The 15,717-nt window shown below is 42.1% G+C and overlaps 1 protein-coding gene across 1 annotated transcript in view; it reads right to left on the bottom strand.

Moving 5' to 3' along the window:
* Positions 1-15,717, bottom strand: part of BRSK2 (BR serine/threonine kinase 2) — a 326,204-nt gene that overhangs the window by 21,908 nt on the left and 288,579 nt on the right. The window contains 5 exon segments of the mRNA XM_075047051.1: positions 500-680; positions 2,650-2,773; positions 7,541-7,589; positions 8,728-9,340; positions 13,279-13,339. Of these exon segments, the coding sequence (XP_074903152.1) occupies positions 500-680; positions 2,650-2,773; positions 7,541-7,589; positions 8,728-9,340; positions 13,279-13,339 (1,028 nt within the window).

The raw sequence follows: 15,717 nt of genomic DNA, 5'->3' as shown, positions 1-15,717 counted from the left end.
TCAACAGGGACTGTGGTGTGCTGATAACAGGAGGAAGGATGGCTTCTGGGCTCCTTTTGTAAAGACAGAAAAGGTGGGGGGGTTCATTTGTTTGTTTGTTTGTTTTAACCCCTGTGGGGGGCATGTGGCCACCCAGAAGAAAAGGGTGATTGCATGTTTCTGCCAGAAGGAAGAAACCAGTGGCCTCACAGTGCCCAGTTGAGACACTGAGACCTTTAAGTGAAACAAGGGGACAGTATAGGGAGATACTTCAAATCTGATGCACAGAGCAGCCATTTTAGCACTAATGATGGTGGTGGCAACTTCACCTCTTTGGGAATCTCTTTCCCTCCCAGCACTTCCATCATTTTGTTCCTGATGTTCTCCTTGCCCCTGCCTGAATTTTCCCCTGAGGTCAAGACAGTTACATTCCTTCCCCTGGCAGAGCTCTTTTTGCAGGCCTCTATATCAGCAAGGAAAAAGCCAGCTTGCACCCATTTTACAGCTTTGCCACGGTTACCTGATAAGAGTGTGAAAGTGACAGAATAGATCCCATTCTCCTTCTGCGCCTCTCCCCCTTCTGTGTATGTTATGTCCACCTGGAACTTCACTGGCTTCTGGAAGACAGCAGGACCTCCTGTGGACTTATATTCTGCACGGAAACTTGTCTGTGAGATGACACTGTGACTGAGGCTTGGAATCTGAAACAGGTTGGTAGAAGGAGATAGTAGAACCAGAGCACAAAGGGAACAAAATTGCAAAATTTGATTTAGAATAATACACCTTTCCAGAGTGGGCAAGATTTGCTGGATTTGCTTCTGGACTTGAATTTATAATGTATAGAGTGTTCTTGTGAAATCAGTAAGAGTCCAGGTTGCTTGGCACCACAGAATGCACTGCTCCTTACAGGACTGACCTAAATTTAAAGGTTGACTATTGGTGGAATACGCAGCCTGCTTATAAATTTACACTTTGCAGAACTTCATATACTCAGTCTTTCTTTTCCTACTCATCTACCACTTTTGAGAAATGCCTTTTGCTAAGTGAAAACTGATATTAAGGGAGGGGGCAGCAAAGTCAGTGGGATATAAGACTGGATATAAAAATCCACCTGAGTAGCCTGGTCTGATCTCATAGCTGATCCTGTTTTGAGCAGGAGACCTCCTGATGTCCTTTCCAACCTCAATTGTTTGGTGATTCTATGATATCAAATAGACATCAGGACACAGAGCAGACCCTTAGACAAGTGCCTGGGATATCTACAGGGAAAGCATGCCTGCAAATAACTTACCCAAACCACAACTCCTATCAATATGTAAAAGAACTCTGAGAAGCTTTCTGGTATCATCCAATATCCGTACCTTCAGACCCATGGTAGAATTTCATAACTGCCTAATTTTCAAGCAGTTACCATTCACAGTTCCTGCCAAAATTTAACATACTTATGTTCTATGTATTGCTTCATAAAGGACCAGATTTAAAAAAAAAACAACAACCCCAAATAATTTGGAAATCTGACCTCTAATTTAGGAGGAAAAATGAAGATGAGTTCTTTGAGAAGCTGAACTTAAGGACTTACTTAGCAGGCTGTGACAATGCATTTAAGTTTGAAGTTGGCTCTAAGAGACGATTCATAGGGTTTGCATACAAATCACTACACCACACCTCAACCCACACATGTGGGGTATGCACAGCATCACCAATATCGACAGTAGCGCACACTACACCACAATCTAAACCCAGAAGCACAGCTAAATGCATAAAACTGATATAGTAACATGGCTGCTTCAAACCAATGTGAGATAGATACCAGTGTCTGATGCATGCTACTATACTGCACTTGCTCCTTGTATGCCTGTACAGTTAAAAGGATTATGGCTGGGTTTTTTGAGGAAATTCATTGCAGCATCATAGAGACTAAAAAGGAGTGCAGTATTCTGTGGAAAACAATATCAATTAGACAAACGATATAAGAAATTAAGTCTCCTTCTCTTAATTCTATTCAGAAAGTCTAATTATGTTGTCAACTACCTTGAATTGAAAAATCTCTCAAATTAACTTTACTGTGCTGACTTTTTCTCATTGGTAGTTCTAGATAGTGAGAATGAGGACTTTCTATAGAAAAAAATGACAACTACCCTCTGCTTTCCCAGACTGTAAACAAAACGCATCTGCAACAACTGATACACTGGTCACCAGAGGAAATTACCCTTCTTTCTGCCATACAGCATTGAAGAAGAGGTTTAAAGTAACAAATGCAGATGTAAGACAGGATTTTTGTCTGACTAAAGTGGTGGATGGCATACCCAGCAGAGGGAGATCCAATATGACGCCCAGTTGGTGACTGTAAGGTTAGTTTGACAAAGCAGCATATTGCTGTCTTGATACCACAGCAGCATTGTGCTCTAACTAACTGCAGTGATATTCCAAGCACTGGCAACCTGGAGACCCTGCCAAGAAGGCTGAAATCTTCTCTCACCTTAGAGAGCATTATCTACAGTTAGAAATTCAGACAGAGTCCAGTGGAGGCCTGAATCAACAGGCCATGTAAATTAAATCCACAGAGGATGCATTTGAAGGAGCAGAGACCCTGCCCATTAACGTATGGTACAAGGAGTCCTGGAACTGAGCAGTGAGCAATGCCTCCAAGAAGCAGCTGGGGTGACTTACCGAGAGGAAAGCATGGACAATATCAGCCTTAATGGAGCTTAGTGGTTTGTCCTTAATGACCACAAAAATCTGTTCTTCTTTCTCCAAGTTGATGAAGTTACCGAACCAGGATTTTTTGGCAAGCCTGATGTGATGAAAAGAAAGAGATAGTTTAGAATAGTAAGCACAACTTCTTACAAACCCCCAGCTAGAAAAAATATTAAAAAACACACAAGGAAGTTTTGATAGCACTCCAGATGTGATATTATTACTAATAGTAAGTGGAAAACAGTGTCAGAGAACACCCAGAACAACATTTCACTTAGTGAAAGCTGTTAAAATGACGGACCGCACAGTGTTAGTCTGGCAGCATGCATCACAAACAATGAAAACTCAGGAGCAATGGTAACTCTTTTGACTGAGCCAATATACCAATTAATACTGCATATAGAAAGTGCATATAAGCCAGGGGACACGTTTCTGGTTTGTCTCCCAGGATCTCTTCATTTCTTGTGAGGATATGCGAATGCTGGTAACACAGGGATTTAAGTTTCTTCCCACCCAATTTCAACCCCTTTGGTGTTCTAGGATTTGGAAAGCTCCTTTTCTGAAGGTGTCCTGTTGGGCTGACAGTACAATCACAGGATCTTGCTTTTTAAAGCAAGCTGTAGGTTTCACTGGACCTCCAATCTGTCAGTGAGTGAAATCCACTCCTACACAGACAGCCAGGACAAAGACTGTCCCACTCATTAGTCCCATTCAGGGTGTCTGTATAATGAGTGAACTCTGACCATCCCACAAAGGAATGACTTTTCAGTACTAAGAGAGAAGATATCAACATCACGCAAAACACAGTTCAGGCTTTCCACTGACAGCAGTCCAATTTCACAGTTCCGTTCAGCATCAGATGGTGGTTTCATCATAAAATGAAATTGCTCTGTTTTTTCACACTGATCGTATCAGCAAATGTTTGATTTTGCTTATAGTTTCACCATCTCAATGCACTTTGTTGACGTTCCCTTTTAAGTTAAACAGGCTAAAGGAAAAATGCAGGGACATGAATGTTACTGGGGGACACTACCCAGAACTTGAAGGTAGCACCTCTGACCAGTGTGGTTTTGAGGGGAGAGAAGATGCTGTCAGCCATGACATACAGCCAAAGAATTGCTGGACCAACACAAACCCAGGGAAAATTCTACTGAAATCAGCCATATTCTAGTAGGGAAGAATTTAGCATGAAAATGTCAGAAATGAAAAGACCTGCCACCAAGAGACTGCATTTTTTTTCCTCCATAGGATACTTTATAATGCCATGACAAGTCCAGTTTGCAGTATGGCAAGCAATAGGGTTTCACTTTTTTTGGTGGACATTCACCACTCAATGGCAAAAGACAACCTCTCCAGACAAGGAGAGCCATCTGCAAAAAAGGATTACTATACATCAGCTTTCCAGCAAAGCAATAAACAGCTGGAGAGAGTTATTAGTAGATCCACTTTCCACGGCAAAGACTCAGACTGAGGCAGAATGAGGAAGGGCAGAGACTAGGAGAGAGAGGAGCAAACTAGGACACTAATTTGAAGTCTAAACCTTCGGGATAAAGAACAAAGCTTGACCTCAGCAGCATCCAGCAATTTGCACTCATTCCCCATTCCAGAGTGCTCCAGGAATCACACAACTGCCATCTCACTGCCCATTTAATACACACAGTAGAAAGACCACCACTGGAAGACCACTCAGCTGTGCAAATAATCATTTGATTCTACTTACTGCAGGCAACCAAAAATAAGAGTACAGAAAGATTCACTTGCAATTTGGTAAACCAGTGCCCCCCACTCAATTAAAGTGGGCTGGAAAACTGTCAGTCCCTAAAATATTCATAGGCAGCTGTAACTAAGCCAGTGAGCCAGAGATTAGCATAGGGAGCAGTAAAGAGAAAGGGCCTCTCATTTAAATGGGTCGTTAAGGAGCCAGGGTTAGAGTGTGAAAGGAAATTACATACTAATTAGCTCATGTGTCTCACACACACCATAACAACACCGCAAACCCCTGGAGAGCTGGGGCAATAGCTCCACGCATGCAAAGGGTTTATGCTCATTAGTAAATTAGCACCTGGTTATCCATCTAAAACGGCTGGTTGTCTTAGGCTTGCACGTATCATAATCTGAACCAGGGTTGGCTATATGGACTCCCGGGGCCCAGTGTACGTCACACATGGAAGCTGGGCCTGGAAAAAGTGTGCATATTTAACTGCAGGTCTGCCATGTTAAAATATGACCTTTCATTTTTGTATTTTCATTAACGATTTTGTTGGCCCTTCAATTATAGGTCTCTTAACAAGCACAGGTTAAAAGGGCCCCAGAACATAGGGAGTTTTCTCCTGTTCAGCTTGGCAACTTGGTCTGGAGTCTCCAGAGTCCAGCTGGGCTCTTTTCTTCGGCAAGGTTATCACCAATAATACCGACTCTGGAAGATTCACCTATAGCCTGGGCTACGCTCCAGCTTGTAAATCACTGGAATTCACTAAATAATTTTGCTGGTGTCACATAAGACGGAATAGATGCCTGTGGCCTCTCCTGCTCCTGGAATGTACAGAATCAAGACAAAGCACCCATGTACTGGCTTTTCTCCCTGAAATCAGCAGCACTAGCTGTGCTCATACACCCAGGGAATAGGCCCACTGAAGAAAAGGGGGCAGCTTTGGAGTAAAACAACACAATAAAGGTTTCCCTCCTCTTAGAGGGTGTTAAGCGCTACTAACTTGGGTTAAAATGGGTATGAATCAAGGATCCTCAGCACCCTGAACGAGATACTCTAGCATCTCACAAGATCAGGCTGTAAGCAGTAAAAAATGTACTTAAAAATAACAATCTTCTCTTGTCATGGCAAACCTCCTAAGGGGGAGGGAGATAGGAGATATGTGTGGGAGGCTGGGTATGTAGATTACTCCAGGGAATCTAATCAGGTGTCCAGTTGATGAAAAAGCAAATAGATTAGCATGAAAATGGTGGCTGGTGCTTTATTACTTCACACTGTATTTCTCACTGCTATAATGTTGTTCCTTTTCCTACTTGCAGAGTGTCTGACTGCATCGCCCTTCGGAGAGCCTCACTGTCTTCCCTATCTGTCCCTGAGCGCATGGATCCAGAGGTTTACCTGCGTGGCATAAATAACAGCATTTCTACTCAAGCTAATGGAACTCTGCAGGTTTAAAGCAGCTGGAGTTATGTCTCTTTAAATGTCAACCCTAACACATTTTCTAGGACCTTTTCATATGAGAAAGAATAGCATTACCCAGACATGTCAAAGTGTATTACTTAATCATCAGGTTTGTTATATGAATGGCAGTCATTGCTGTACCAGAGCAAGGACATGTATTTATTGCTCAACCCATGAGGTCAATACAGCTCTTGATAAGGATATCTTTTTTCTTACAGAAAGGAAGAAAATACTAGAAAAAATAAGACATGTGGAAGTGGGCACGGAGCAACAAGACATCTATCGTTAAAATATAATCCAGTTCATTATTTTTTATGACTTTTATTATGTTTACTGCAGGGTGCAGCCCAATTGAACTCATTAATTTGGCAATTATACAGAAAAAGAAAAAAGGGCCTTAGGCTTTGACTTGCATCCAAACTGCCTCAAATGACAGGCACTACTTCTCTACACCAGCTTTTAAAGAGTGAGTGGGAAGCAGAGAAGGCAATAAATTAGCAGAAAAACTTCCACCAACACACATGCATGAAGAGAAGAGAAGAGAAGAGGAGAGAAGAAATTGAATTCTGAAGGTTTTCTGCTTTAATGTACTTAAAAACATTTGAGATAAAAGTATCATATATTTCTCTGATAAGGATGCATTCATTTTATGAAATTCTCTCATGCCTCTCTATTAGTAAATGTTTCAAAAGTGTTGAAAACACAATTTATTCCACTTTTCTTCCTGGATTTCTTTTACTAACCCTTACTATTCCCTACTTCTCCCTCTCCTGAAGTCTTTATCCCTCTCCATTCTGCAGCATTAGATAGAGAGTGCCCATCTTATACCAGATAAATGCCAAGTCTGGGGAAAGTTGTTAAGGCAATACCATTGTCACCAATTACAAAACTTTGGGCCCAAAATTTCCATCTACAACTCATGAATATTTCACACAAGTATCTTGACAAAAGGCCAAATTGCCTTGGTTGGCAGGGTAAGTCTATGGGCATTGGGTGCACAAACACAAGCTGTGAAAATAAAAAGGAATAATTTGGCATCTGTTGCATATATTAGGAAGTGTTTGGAGCAGCACTCTCTGGCAGGGACTTCCAAACCTGCCATGCAGTGACGCACATTTGTGTAGTGAAATGGTTGAAATGTATGCTGACTTTTAGGAATGAGTCTGGTGAATATGAAACAGCTTCTGCATGTCCCAGTGCTACTGCCTAGAATTAACACTGCGTTTACTATCGCAGCCATTGATTTCTCTGAATTATCTTAGCAGCGCTTCTGCATGTTATCCTGAGGATGCAAACTCTCTTGAACTAAGAGGAAGACTTTTTAGTGCATAGTCAGTGCCAGTATAAGCCACTGATTATCCTCTCCACTCCGCAAGAGTGATCTGCTTGACAATCAAATGAAAGAAGAGAGAAGGAACATGTTACAAACACAGTAAATTCAGCAAGCCATGAGAAAATGAGGTGGTTACTGGGAGACTGTTTCATCACCTGTTGACCCCACTGCCATTACTGAGGTACAGATTTTATCCACGGTCCTTAGCAGAAGAATGGTTTCACATCTCTATCCCACTCACAGGATAACAGGTTACAGTCAGATACTGATCCAGAACAGGAATGTGTCAGCCTATGACATTCAGGCAAGGCAATGACATTGGTATGTGGTGGAAAAAAGTAGAGGACTGGCAAATTACTTACTCTGGGGATGATTCCGGGGTTAAATTAGACATCTCCTCTGGTGTAGGTACTACCCATGCACGCACAGCCAAAGAGAGGGAGGGAGAAAAGAAATTGGTGATTCAGTACAACTTCTGTTTTCTGCTTGTATACCAATGAAACAATTCTGGCATTACACCTTCTTGCATTTGCCCACTGCCTCTGCAGACTAGTTCTGACATTTGAACATTGGTCATATGTCTCTAGATCACTGTATCTAATCAAGTGCTGCATTTCAAGGCTCACCCTACACTTCCTTAAATCATTATATAATCTTGCACTGGCTTCAGTGGTTTCTGGTTTAGACCCAAACACCATGCCAATTTGATTGTTTTACGATTGCTTCAAAGCCCAGTTGGATTCAGCTCAAGCACTGCTGCAATTCTCTGCAGTTCTCTGACCATCTCAGAGACAATGTCCCTGATCATCACAGTTCAAACTCAAACTCTTCCTCCTTTCCCACGGGATTACATCCCAGTACCCTGTAAAACCACTGGGTGTTGGGGTAGCTGCTGCTGACATCTGAGGATAATGCATATGACTTTGGGTGCCCTTTGCCTGAATGCAAAAAGCCACCTGGACCTCGAAGAAGAAAATTTTGCACATCTCAACACTCTAGAGACTCTGAAAACTGAAATAGGTCAGCAGATATGAAACCACTGATTGTATTAAGAAGATTTTTATACCAATTACCAACAGAGGTAAAAAAAGCATTAACCAAGATCACACAAGCTGTACTTCAGAAGGACAATTTCAGCCTACTGCCATGGGCTATCTTTCTTCAGCAGAAGGCCCAGCCTGTGGCTAAGGACAGGCAGCGAACTACAGCTGCAGGGGAAATGGCAGAGTTCTAGGTTTGCTGACAAAATCAGTGGAGGAGCTGAAGATAAAATTTTCTTGTGTTCTAAGAGCCACAACAGGGATAGTAAGACCTGTATGTCTAGAGTGTGAAGAGGGCTCAGGAGATGCTATTGGAGCAGGTGCAGTGGCATGACAGGGCCTGGTCACATGTGCCTTGGGTTAGGGCTGGCTGGTACTATCACTCTCCTTTTCAATACCGATATTCAGTCCTCAGTACATGAAATTTGCAGAGCCACAGAGAGGTATCAACTTGCTGCTGAATATCTGCCCAAATCAGAACCACCCTGTATGTTTGGGTGAGTACTCACCTTGCAATTTCCGGCGATGGAAGCGAGGAGACCCCAGGAAACTATTCTTGATTGAGTTGAGCCGTGTCCTCCATGGCATTCCTCCAATGCTGGGGCTGGATGGTGGTGTTGGGTTGGGTGTGCCTGCTGGGCTCTCCTTTGGCGTATGGACAGGTGTCCCCTTGGGGGTAGGGAGGGGACTTCCCCTTGGAGAGGGGTGAGGGGTGACCTGTATGATGGGGATAGATTTGGTGCTTGGGTCAGTACTAGAAGGGAGCAATCTAACAGGAGACATAGGGTTGGTCTGCACTTTAGGAACAGCCAGCTGTGGGTTAAAGCCGGCAGCAGGCGAGCGGCCCTGAGCATTCTGCACAGGGGTGTTCTGGGAAGAGGGGGCGCTGGTATTGCTGGTAGGGAGTGGATTGGATTTAGTAGACTGGAGTGGTTTTTCGGCCAATTTGCTCTTGGATGGCAAAGTCTGCGTCTTTGGGTTGGGCTGAAGTGCTGGCTTTGGTTGGAGTACATGTCCAGGCCTGGAGGCGTTCCTACAAGCATCAGGGTCCAAGGAGACTTGGGGTCGGGGAGAGAAAGGGAGGTCGGAGGTCTGAGGGGGGATGAAGAACTTTCTGATAGGCTACGAGACAGACGCAGAGTGTCCATGCACATCAAAAACAGTGAAATACGCATAGAGCGGGCGAGCAGAGAAAGGAAAGTCAGAATAAAATCCATCCGAGTCACAAAGATGCACCATGTCACAAGGAGACACAAGAGATGGAGGTGAAGGGGTAGTGGGGGGGAGGGATTTTGCAAAGAAACAAAAACGAACAAACAAACAAAAAACAAAAAAAAGACATGCAGTTAGCTGGGAACACAGCATAATCAGCAACAGCAGCAGCGGCAGCAGCAAGAACAACAGTGTCATAACAGGCTTCATCATATTAACCAACCACATGTCAGCAAAGGAAAACAACAGAAAGAAAAGTCAAACAAAGGAAAAGTAAAAAAAAAACAAAATGAAAGAAAGTAACTAAGAAAAAAGAAGAGAGAAATGCCATCTCTCTGGAATTGTTCTGATTGCCCTGCAGTGAGAGAAGCACGATGCTGTAGGGAGGTGAGGAAGGGGAAGAAGAACCACTCAAGCCACAGACAAATTGAGATGTGCCAAGAATGGGACCACCTCTTTCAGCTCCAAGTGCCCATATGCAAACCCAGCAGAGAGATGAAACTCAAAACAGGTGTGTGATACATACGGAGTGGTAGGCGATACACACAGGTTACTGCACACACCAGTCAGAACCTCTTTCCTTCCTCTTTACCCCTGACTCTGGCTAACGCACACCCCGGTTGCAGCCAGCCATTGCAGAAAGAGGGGGAAAAGGGAGAGTGATGCCATGTGGGCATCCACTCTCCTCCCCTGGCCTGGAAGGTTAAACAACTCAGCATTCACTTGGAGGCTTCAGAGTACACACCACCGCGAGAAAAATATGAACTCGGGTCGGTGTTTGATTTGTAAACAGCTACAGCAAAACCTCCAGAGAGGCCTGGCAAATTTGTTTATCTGGGAAGAAATGATACTTCCCATCAGACTTTATGCTTCTCTTGCAACATTCCTCATCGCATCAAACGACGGCTTGATAATCGGAATTTCTGTCATAAAGTCACAGCCATATTTGCCATTATGTCCCAGTTCTATGGAGGGGGTGGGGTGAGCCATTGTTTTGTAAGACACAGTTTGAAAAGAAAAGACAACCAAAGTTCATAATCCATCACTGAGTTATCAAAATGGGATTATGAATTTTTTTTTCCCCCAAACAAGAGCATTTATACATGTTAGAGGCATTTTGGGGAACCATTCATATGTCGACAGCAAACAGCAATACACAGACTTGGGAGGATAGATGCCTTTTAAAGGGATGTTAGCAAGCTAAAAATCACATTTAAAACAAAACGAACGTCCTTACAAAACATTGCTGTTAACACCTTAGATTACAAGTACTAGCAGAATTGTAAAAGTAGAAATCACTACTCAAGATCTTTAGCTCTGGTCTGCACTCAGATTCTGATTTCTATAAATTATTACCTACTATAAATTATTTATCACTGTTATTATTATCATCCATTCTTAACACCTAAAAGCTGTAATCAAGCACTGTCCAGACACACCACGTACACGTAATCATGCCTCAAATCTGAGTCCCAGGCAAGCACATTCACTAGTGAGTTTACTTTTGGGGCTTGATGGATTAGCACAATGTTGCCATATTTAAAAAATGCAGAAATGTATTTAAGACTTAATTCCTAAAATTGTTTGCATCAAAGTTGTGTAATTACTTTAAAGAACTTAGGGTTAGGCCACCAAAATTAAAAGAAAATTACTACATCAAAATATTTGTATTGTTATTAGGATTGTAAAGTTAAACTGAAATCTGCCATGTTGGTAAATTCTGATCACCAATGAGAAAGGAAGGGGAAAAGATGAGGAAAGTGATTAATTTATGGAAGTCACTATCAGCATCTGCCTATTAACCATTTGCAAATGACACCAATGGGTAAAAGTCAAAGAATGTTGATTACAAATGCTTCCTTGCAATTTTTATATCTTACGTATATGAGGGTTTGAGAAACAAATCTGAAATAAATAAAGTCAAATTCAACTCCCACTTAAGCCATTAAGAATCTGAAGGGGCACCTTTAATTACCGCATTTATAATAATGAAATAAAGAACAAGATTAGGTCTATATTTCAGCTGGTGCAATGGGGAACACCATTAGCAAGACCTTGTGAGATTTAAAAACTCTTAGCTGCTGTTGAATTCAATTCCTCGTAAGACTGGACCTAAGCAGTGCATATAGTGAAATGTGCATTTGCTTTTTAAAGTATGTTCTCTTTCAATAATCTAAGGTGCTATCAGAAGCATAGGTAAGGATGTTTAAAAAACCAAAGATTTTTATTCCAACATTTCCTTTTAAGCCTCAGATTTGACCTGCCTTAATATCGTTATGATCTGCTGAAAATGCCATCTGGTTGCTAAATCCTTTTGAAGACTATTTAATCAACTGCCTATTAAGTACAATGGTAAGATATAGCAACTATGGAACAGATCTTGTCATCCTTATTCTTTGATGTAGTCCTACTGAGATGTCAGAAATTGATCCCAAGAGATCAAGTAATGAGATCAAGATTTAGTTTTGCTGCACTGGATGCTTATTTTGTGCACAGAACTGTTTCCATGCTCTTTTTCAGTACATTTTGCAGTGGCATAAGAGTTCTCAGACCTCTGCTTCATTCCACTGACATCCAGGAGTCCCAGTGCAGAAACAAGGAAATGGATGTTCACTGGTTCCTGGCACGTTAAAGATGCAGAGGAGACCACAAACACATTTATGCCAGCTGCAAAACAGGGTAACAATTGGTAGGAACCCAGAATATGTTTCAGAAGATAGTTCAATCAAGCAAGGAGTTGGAAGCTTTACTAGCCTATAAACTTACACCCAACAGTGTGTCTTTATGCATAAGAATTACACACAATGTTACTGGGGAATTACAATTTTAAATACTTGGAATACCTGTTATCTTCATGTACCTGAGAGTAGATCCATAGGTGTATCCACACCCTAACACATGGAATATATCCATTTCCAATGGGGGATGGCATCTTCTCATGAAGTCTTGAAAAGTATGTAGAAATCCTCCAAAGCCTCTGGGCCAGACAATTAGGTAACACGGATTGCCACAGCCCTAAAGACTTCTTGATGAGGTCTAGACTTTTGTAAGGACTGCAGTCTTGAAGCGACTAAGCTGACCTTGTCAGACACTAGGAATACTCACTCTTATCCCTAAAGAAGTTACGGAGGAGTGGGAGACCTCTGCCATTGCACTTTGAAACCATAATAACTTTGCAATAGATGGACTATCAAGCATGTTTTGTACTAGATGAGTAACAGTTGAGTATCAATCAGTATTTAGTTGACTATATGTTGAGTATCAGTATTTAGTTGACTATATGTTGAATAAGGGCATGTGAATGTACCTTATTTGTAGGGGTATGAGTGTTCTTTTCTCATCTTAATTAGTCAATGTCTTACTTTCCTTTTAAATTTGCTAGCCCTCAAATTTGTATAATTTATTTTCTCTAACTTTCTAATACAAGCTATTCTGAGGCAAACCAAATCAAGCTGGTTGTAATCGGCATGGTTTGGTGCTCTACTGTGGCCTGATTGAAAGTAGCTGTGAAATGGTTCCCAATATTTGGCCTGAAACGATGCTGTATACAGACCTCAGCTGGATATGGCAGTGTTTAGTCATAGCAACGTTATTCTACATGCTTATGAGACTGAAAAAGGGCAGGGGCACAGTGAGATCCCTGCTAACAGTGCAGGGAACATGTATGAGAAATTCTCTGCTTGCATTTCTAAATAACGTTTCCCTCATGACCCATGAAAATTTACAAGCTGCCAAGGAAAACCAAAATATCGCAGCTAAGAGCCACAGCTCTACAGCAACAGATGTCAAAAAGCATCAAGCATGTGTGAGTGAATTGGACCAACAGATCTTGAAGCAGCACCACTTACCCTTGGACTGCTGAGAGGACTGGTGGAGAGCCCAGACGACGCTCCGCTGATTGACCGAGACCTGAATGGACACAATAAGGAAAACAGCCCTCAGAAAACTTGGACAAGTAATAACCCTGAACACCAGCCACCACAGGCACAGGCATGAAGTGAGGAGGAGGAGGGAGGCTGTCACTGGAAAAGCCCAAGACTCTTGCCTTTCACTACTGTCACATTTTTCAGTTGTCCCACCCTTAAAACAAAGAAATGCTGTTGTTCAGGGAGGACACTATAATCCCTTTTCATTAAGAGAGTTGCTACATTCTTTTTGGTCCTCAAGCACATGGAAGCTACTACGTCTGACCTGTCCAAGCTGAACTGCTGAATTCAAAAAGGACTGTCAAGACATTCATGTTGGTGCTGAGAATTCTCTTCTGCACAGTGCTGGTGGACACAGAATGAGATGTTCTCTGTCACGAGCAACATGGAAAAGCACCGTGTGTACAAGGCACAAACAGGTAGGGGATTCTTCCAGATATTAAGAAAAAACCTAAGTCTTCATGACCCAGGCACACAATTGTTTCCTATGTGATGACTTCCCACTGAAATCAAAGCTCACATTGGTTTAACTCTTTCCAGCTTCTCACTGATAGATTTCACATCTCTGCTCTCCAGTAAGATTTCCTGCTGTTGCATTAAACAAGCCACGTCTTCTCTATGGATAACGAGTTTTGCTGTTGTTGATGACTTTACTAATATCAAGATGACAGCCCAGGTGCCCTCAAAAAGAGGCCAGGCAAGGGAGAATAAACTGTCCTTCTATTTGCTGACAAGGTCACCTATACTGTAATGCTCCTATGCCCTCCAGTGAAGGCCACCTATGAAAAATGTCAGCTGTAGACAATAAAACATACAAATGTGCTATGCTAAATGTGCTGAAAGGGCAGACAGGCCAAATGCACAAACATTTCAGCAGCAGAAGTTTCTGGGAGGAGGACTGCCAAGCAGGAAAAAAATCCCTCCATGTGACTGTAAATGAGTAAGCTCCAGAGGCAACTGCCTTCTCCTCCTTTTAGACAGAAAGTTGTCTTGGAGACTGAAACATCTTATAGGTGAGGACTTGGCTAAGAACCTAGCTGTTCAACAACCACCATGCAACATATCAATATAGCAAACCTAGCAATGTTTCACCTACAGTAAGAGCCATGAAAGCAATTACTTGCCTTCAGGTAACAAACATGAAAAGGTGAAAAATCCTGTAGATGCTTGGAAAACAGAGTGCATGTGCATATGTTTATACATACATGTCTATGTGTAGGTGTAGACACATTTACAATTGATACAGGTCAGATAGTTAATGTCAGCTTCTATGTAAGAAAACATAAAACAAATTTAGACCATAAACTGTCTCAGTTTACTCTCTTCTACTGTTATAGAAGAATAAAACAAAAAAACCTGTTTTCTAGAATGGTCTCCCAGACATATATTACTAAATAAATTTGAGTAGTAGAATTATTAAAAAAATGTGAACTGCAAAAGAGGAAATACTTCCAAGGAAAGAGTAAGCTACAACTGAACACAATGGCCAGTCCTGTTCTCTCTATTTGTATCCTCTGCAGAAACTACTCACTGATGGCTTTCTTTGTATCTCATTGCAGTTTGTCCATCGCAGTAAGTAGGTGAAACCCAGAAGCCCAGTCTCAGCATGCTTTTTTGCCAGGTTAAATCTAAATTTGCACCACGAAAATCTGTGGCACTCATTCTATGCAGACACTCCCCACTTATGTTTTTCCTTGTACCCTACTGCAGTCTGCCCATCATGGTGCAGCAATCAAAAACTAGAAGCTCAGTCTGGCATTCTTTTGCACTAGATTAAACCTGAATTTGTACCATCCAGAACTGGGGCACTCATAAAGGTTTATGCAAAGGAATTTTAAGGGGAGAACCATCTGCTCCACTTTTGAAAGGCTATTGTATGTGCCTCTCCTATAACTGAAGTAGCTGAGTGCAACACAGATGTGTCGTGCACATGGGAAGTCCATTTAGTTAAAATCTTCCTTGTATGCGTCATCAGGAAAAGCTTCTTCCAAACCATAAATTACAAGAGGAGCCTATAGATTGTCTTGGACAAATGTGGAAAGCATTTAGGTGCCCAGAGATGCAGTTAAGCACCTACTTAGGAGTTAAACTCCCACTAGGAGATGTTCCCACTAACTGTTAATAGTGGTGGGAAAGTCCTCTCTGACACTCACCTGAATTCCAGGATACTTGATTAAAAGTTCCAATCTGCTATTTCCTTTTTGCAATCAGGTGTTTCCAACAGCCCTTAATTGTCCCCTCCCGACCCCACTGCCTCCTATTTTTTTAAAAAAACAATCACACGCACGGAGGACAAAACACGGCTGGCCCCACCTCCCAACTCCCAGTTCCTTATTGGAAGCAATATTTGAAAAAGAGCTG

Source organism: Buteo buteo, chromosome 16 (assembly GCF_964188355.1).
Source record: "Buteo buteo chromosome 16, bButBut1.hap1.1, whole genome shotgun sequence".
In the NCBI taxonomy this organism is placed as follows: domain Eukaryota; kingdom Metazoa; phylum Chordata; class Aves; order Accipitriformes; family Accipitridae; genus Buteo; species Buteo buteo.
This window is presented reverse-complemented; position numbering and strand designations above follow the sequence as displayed.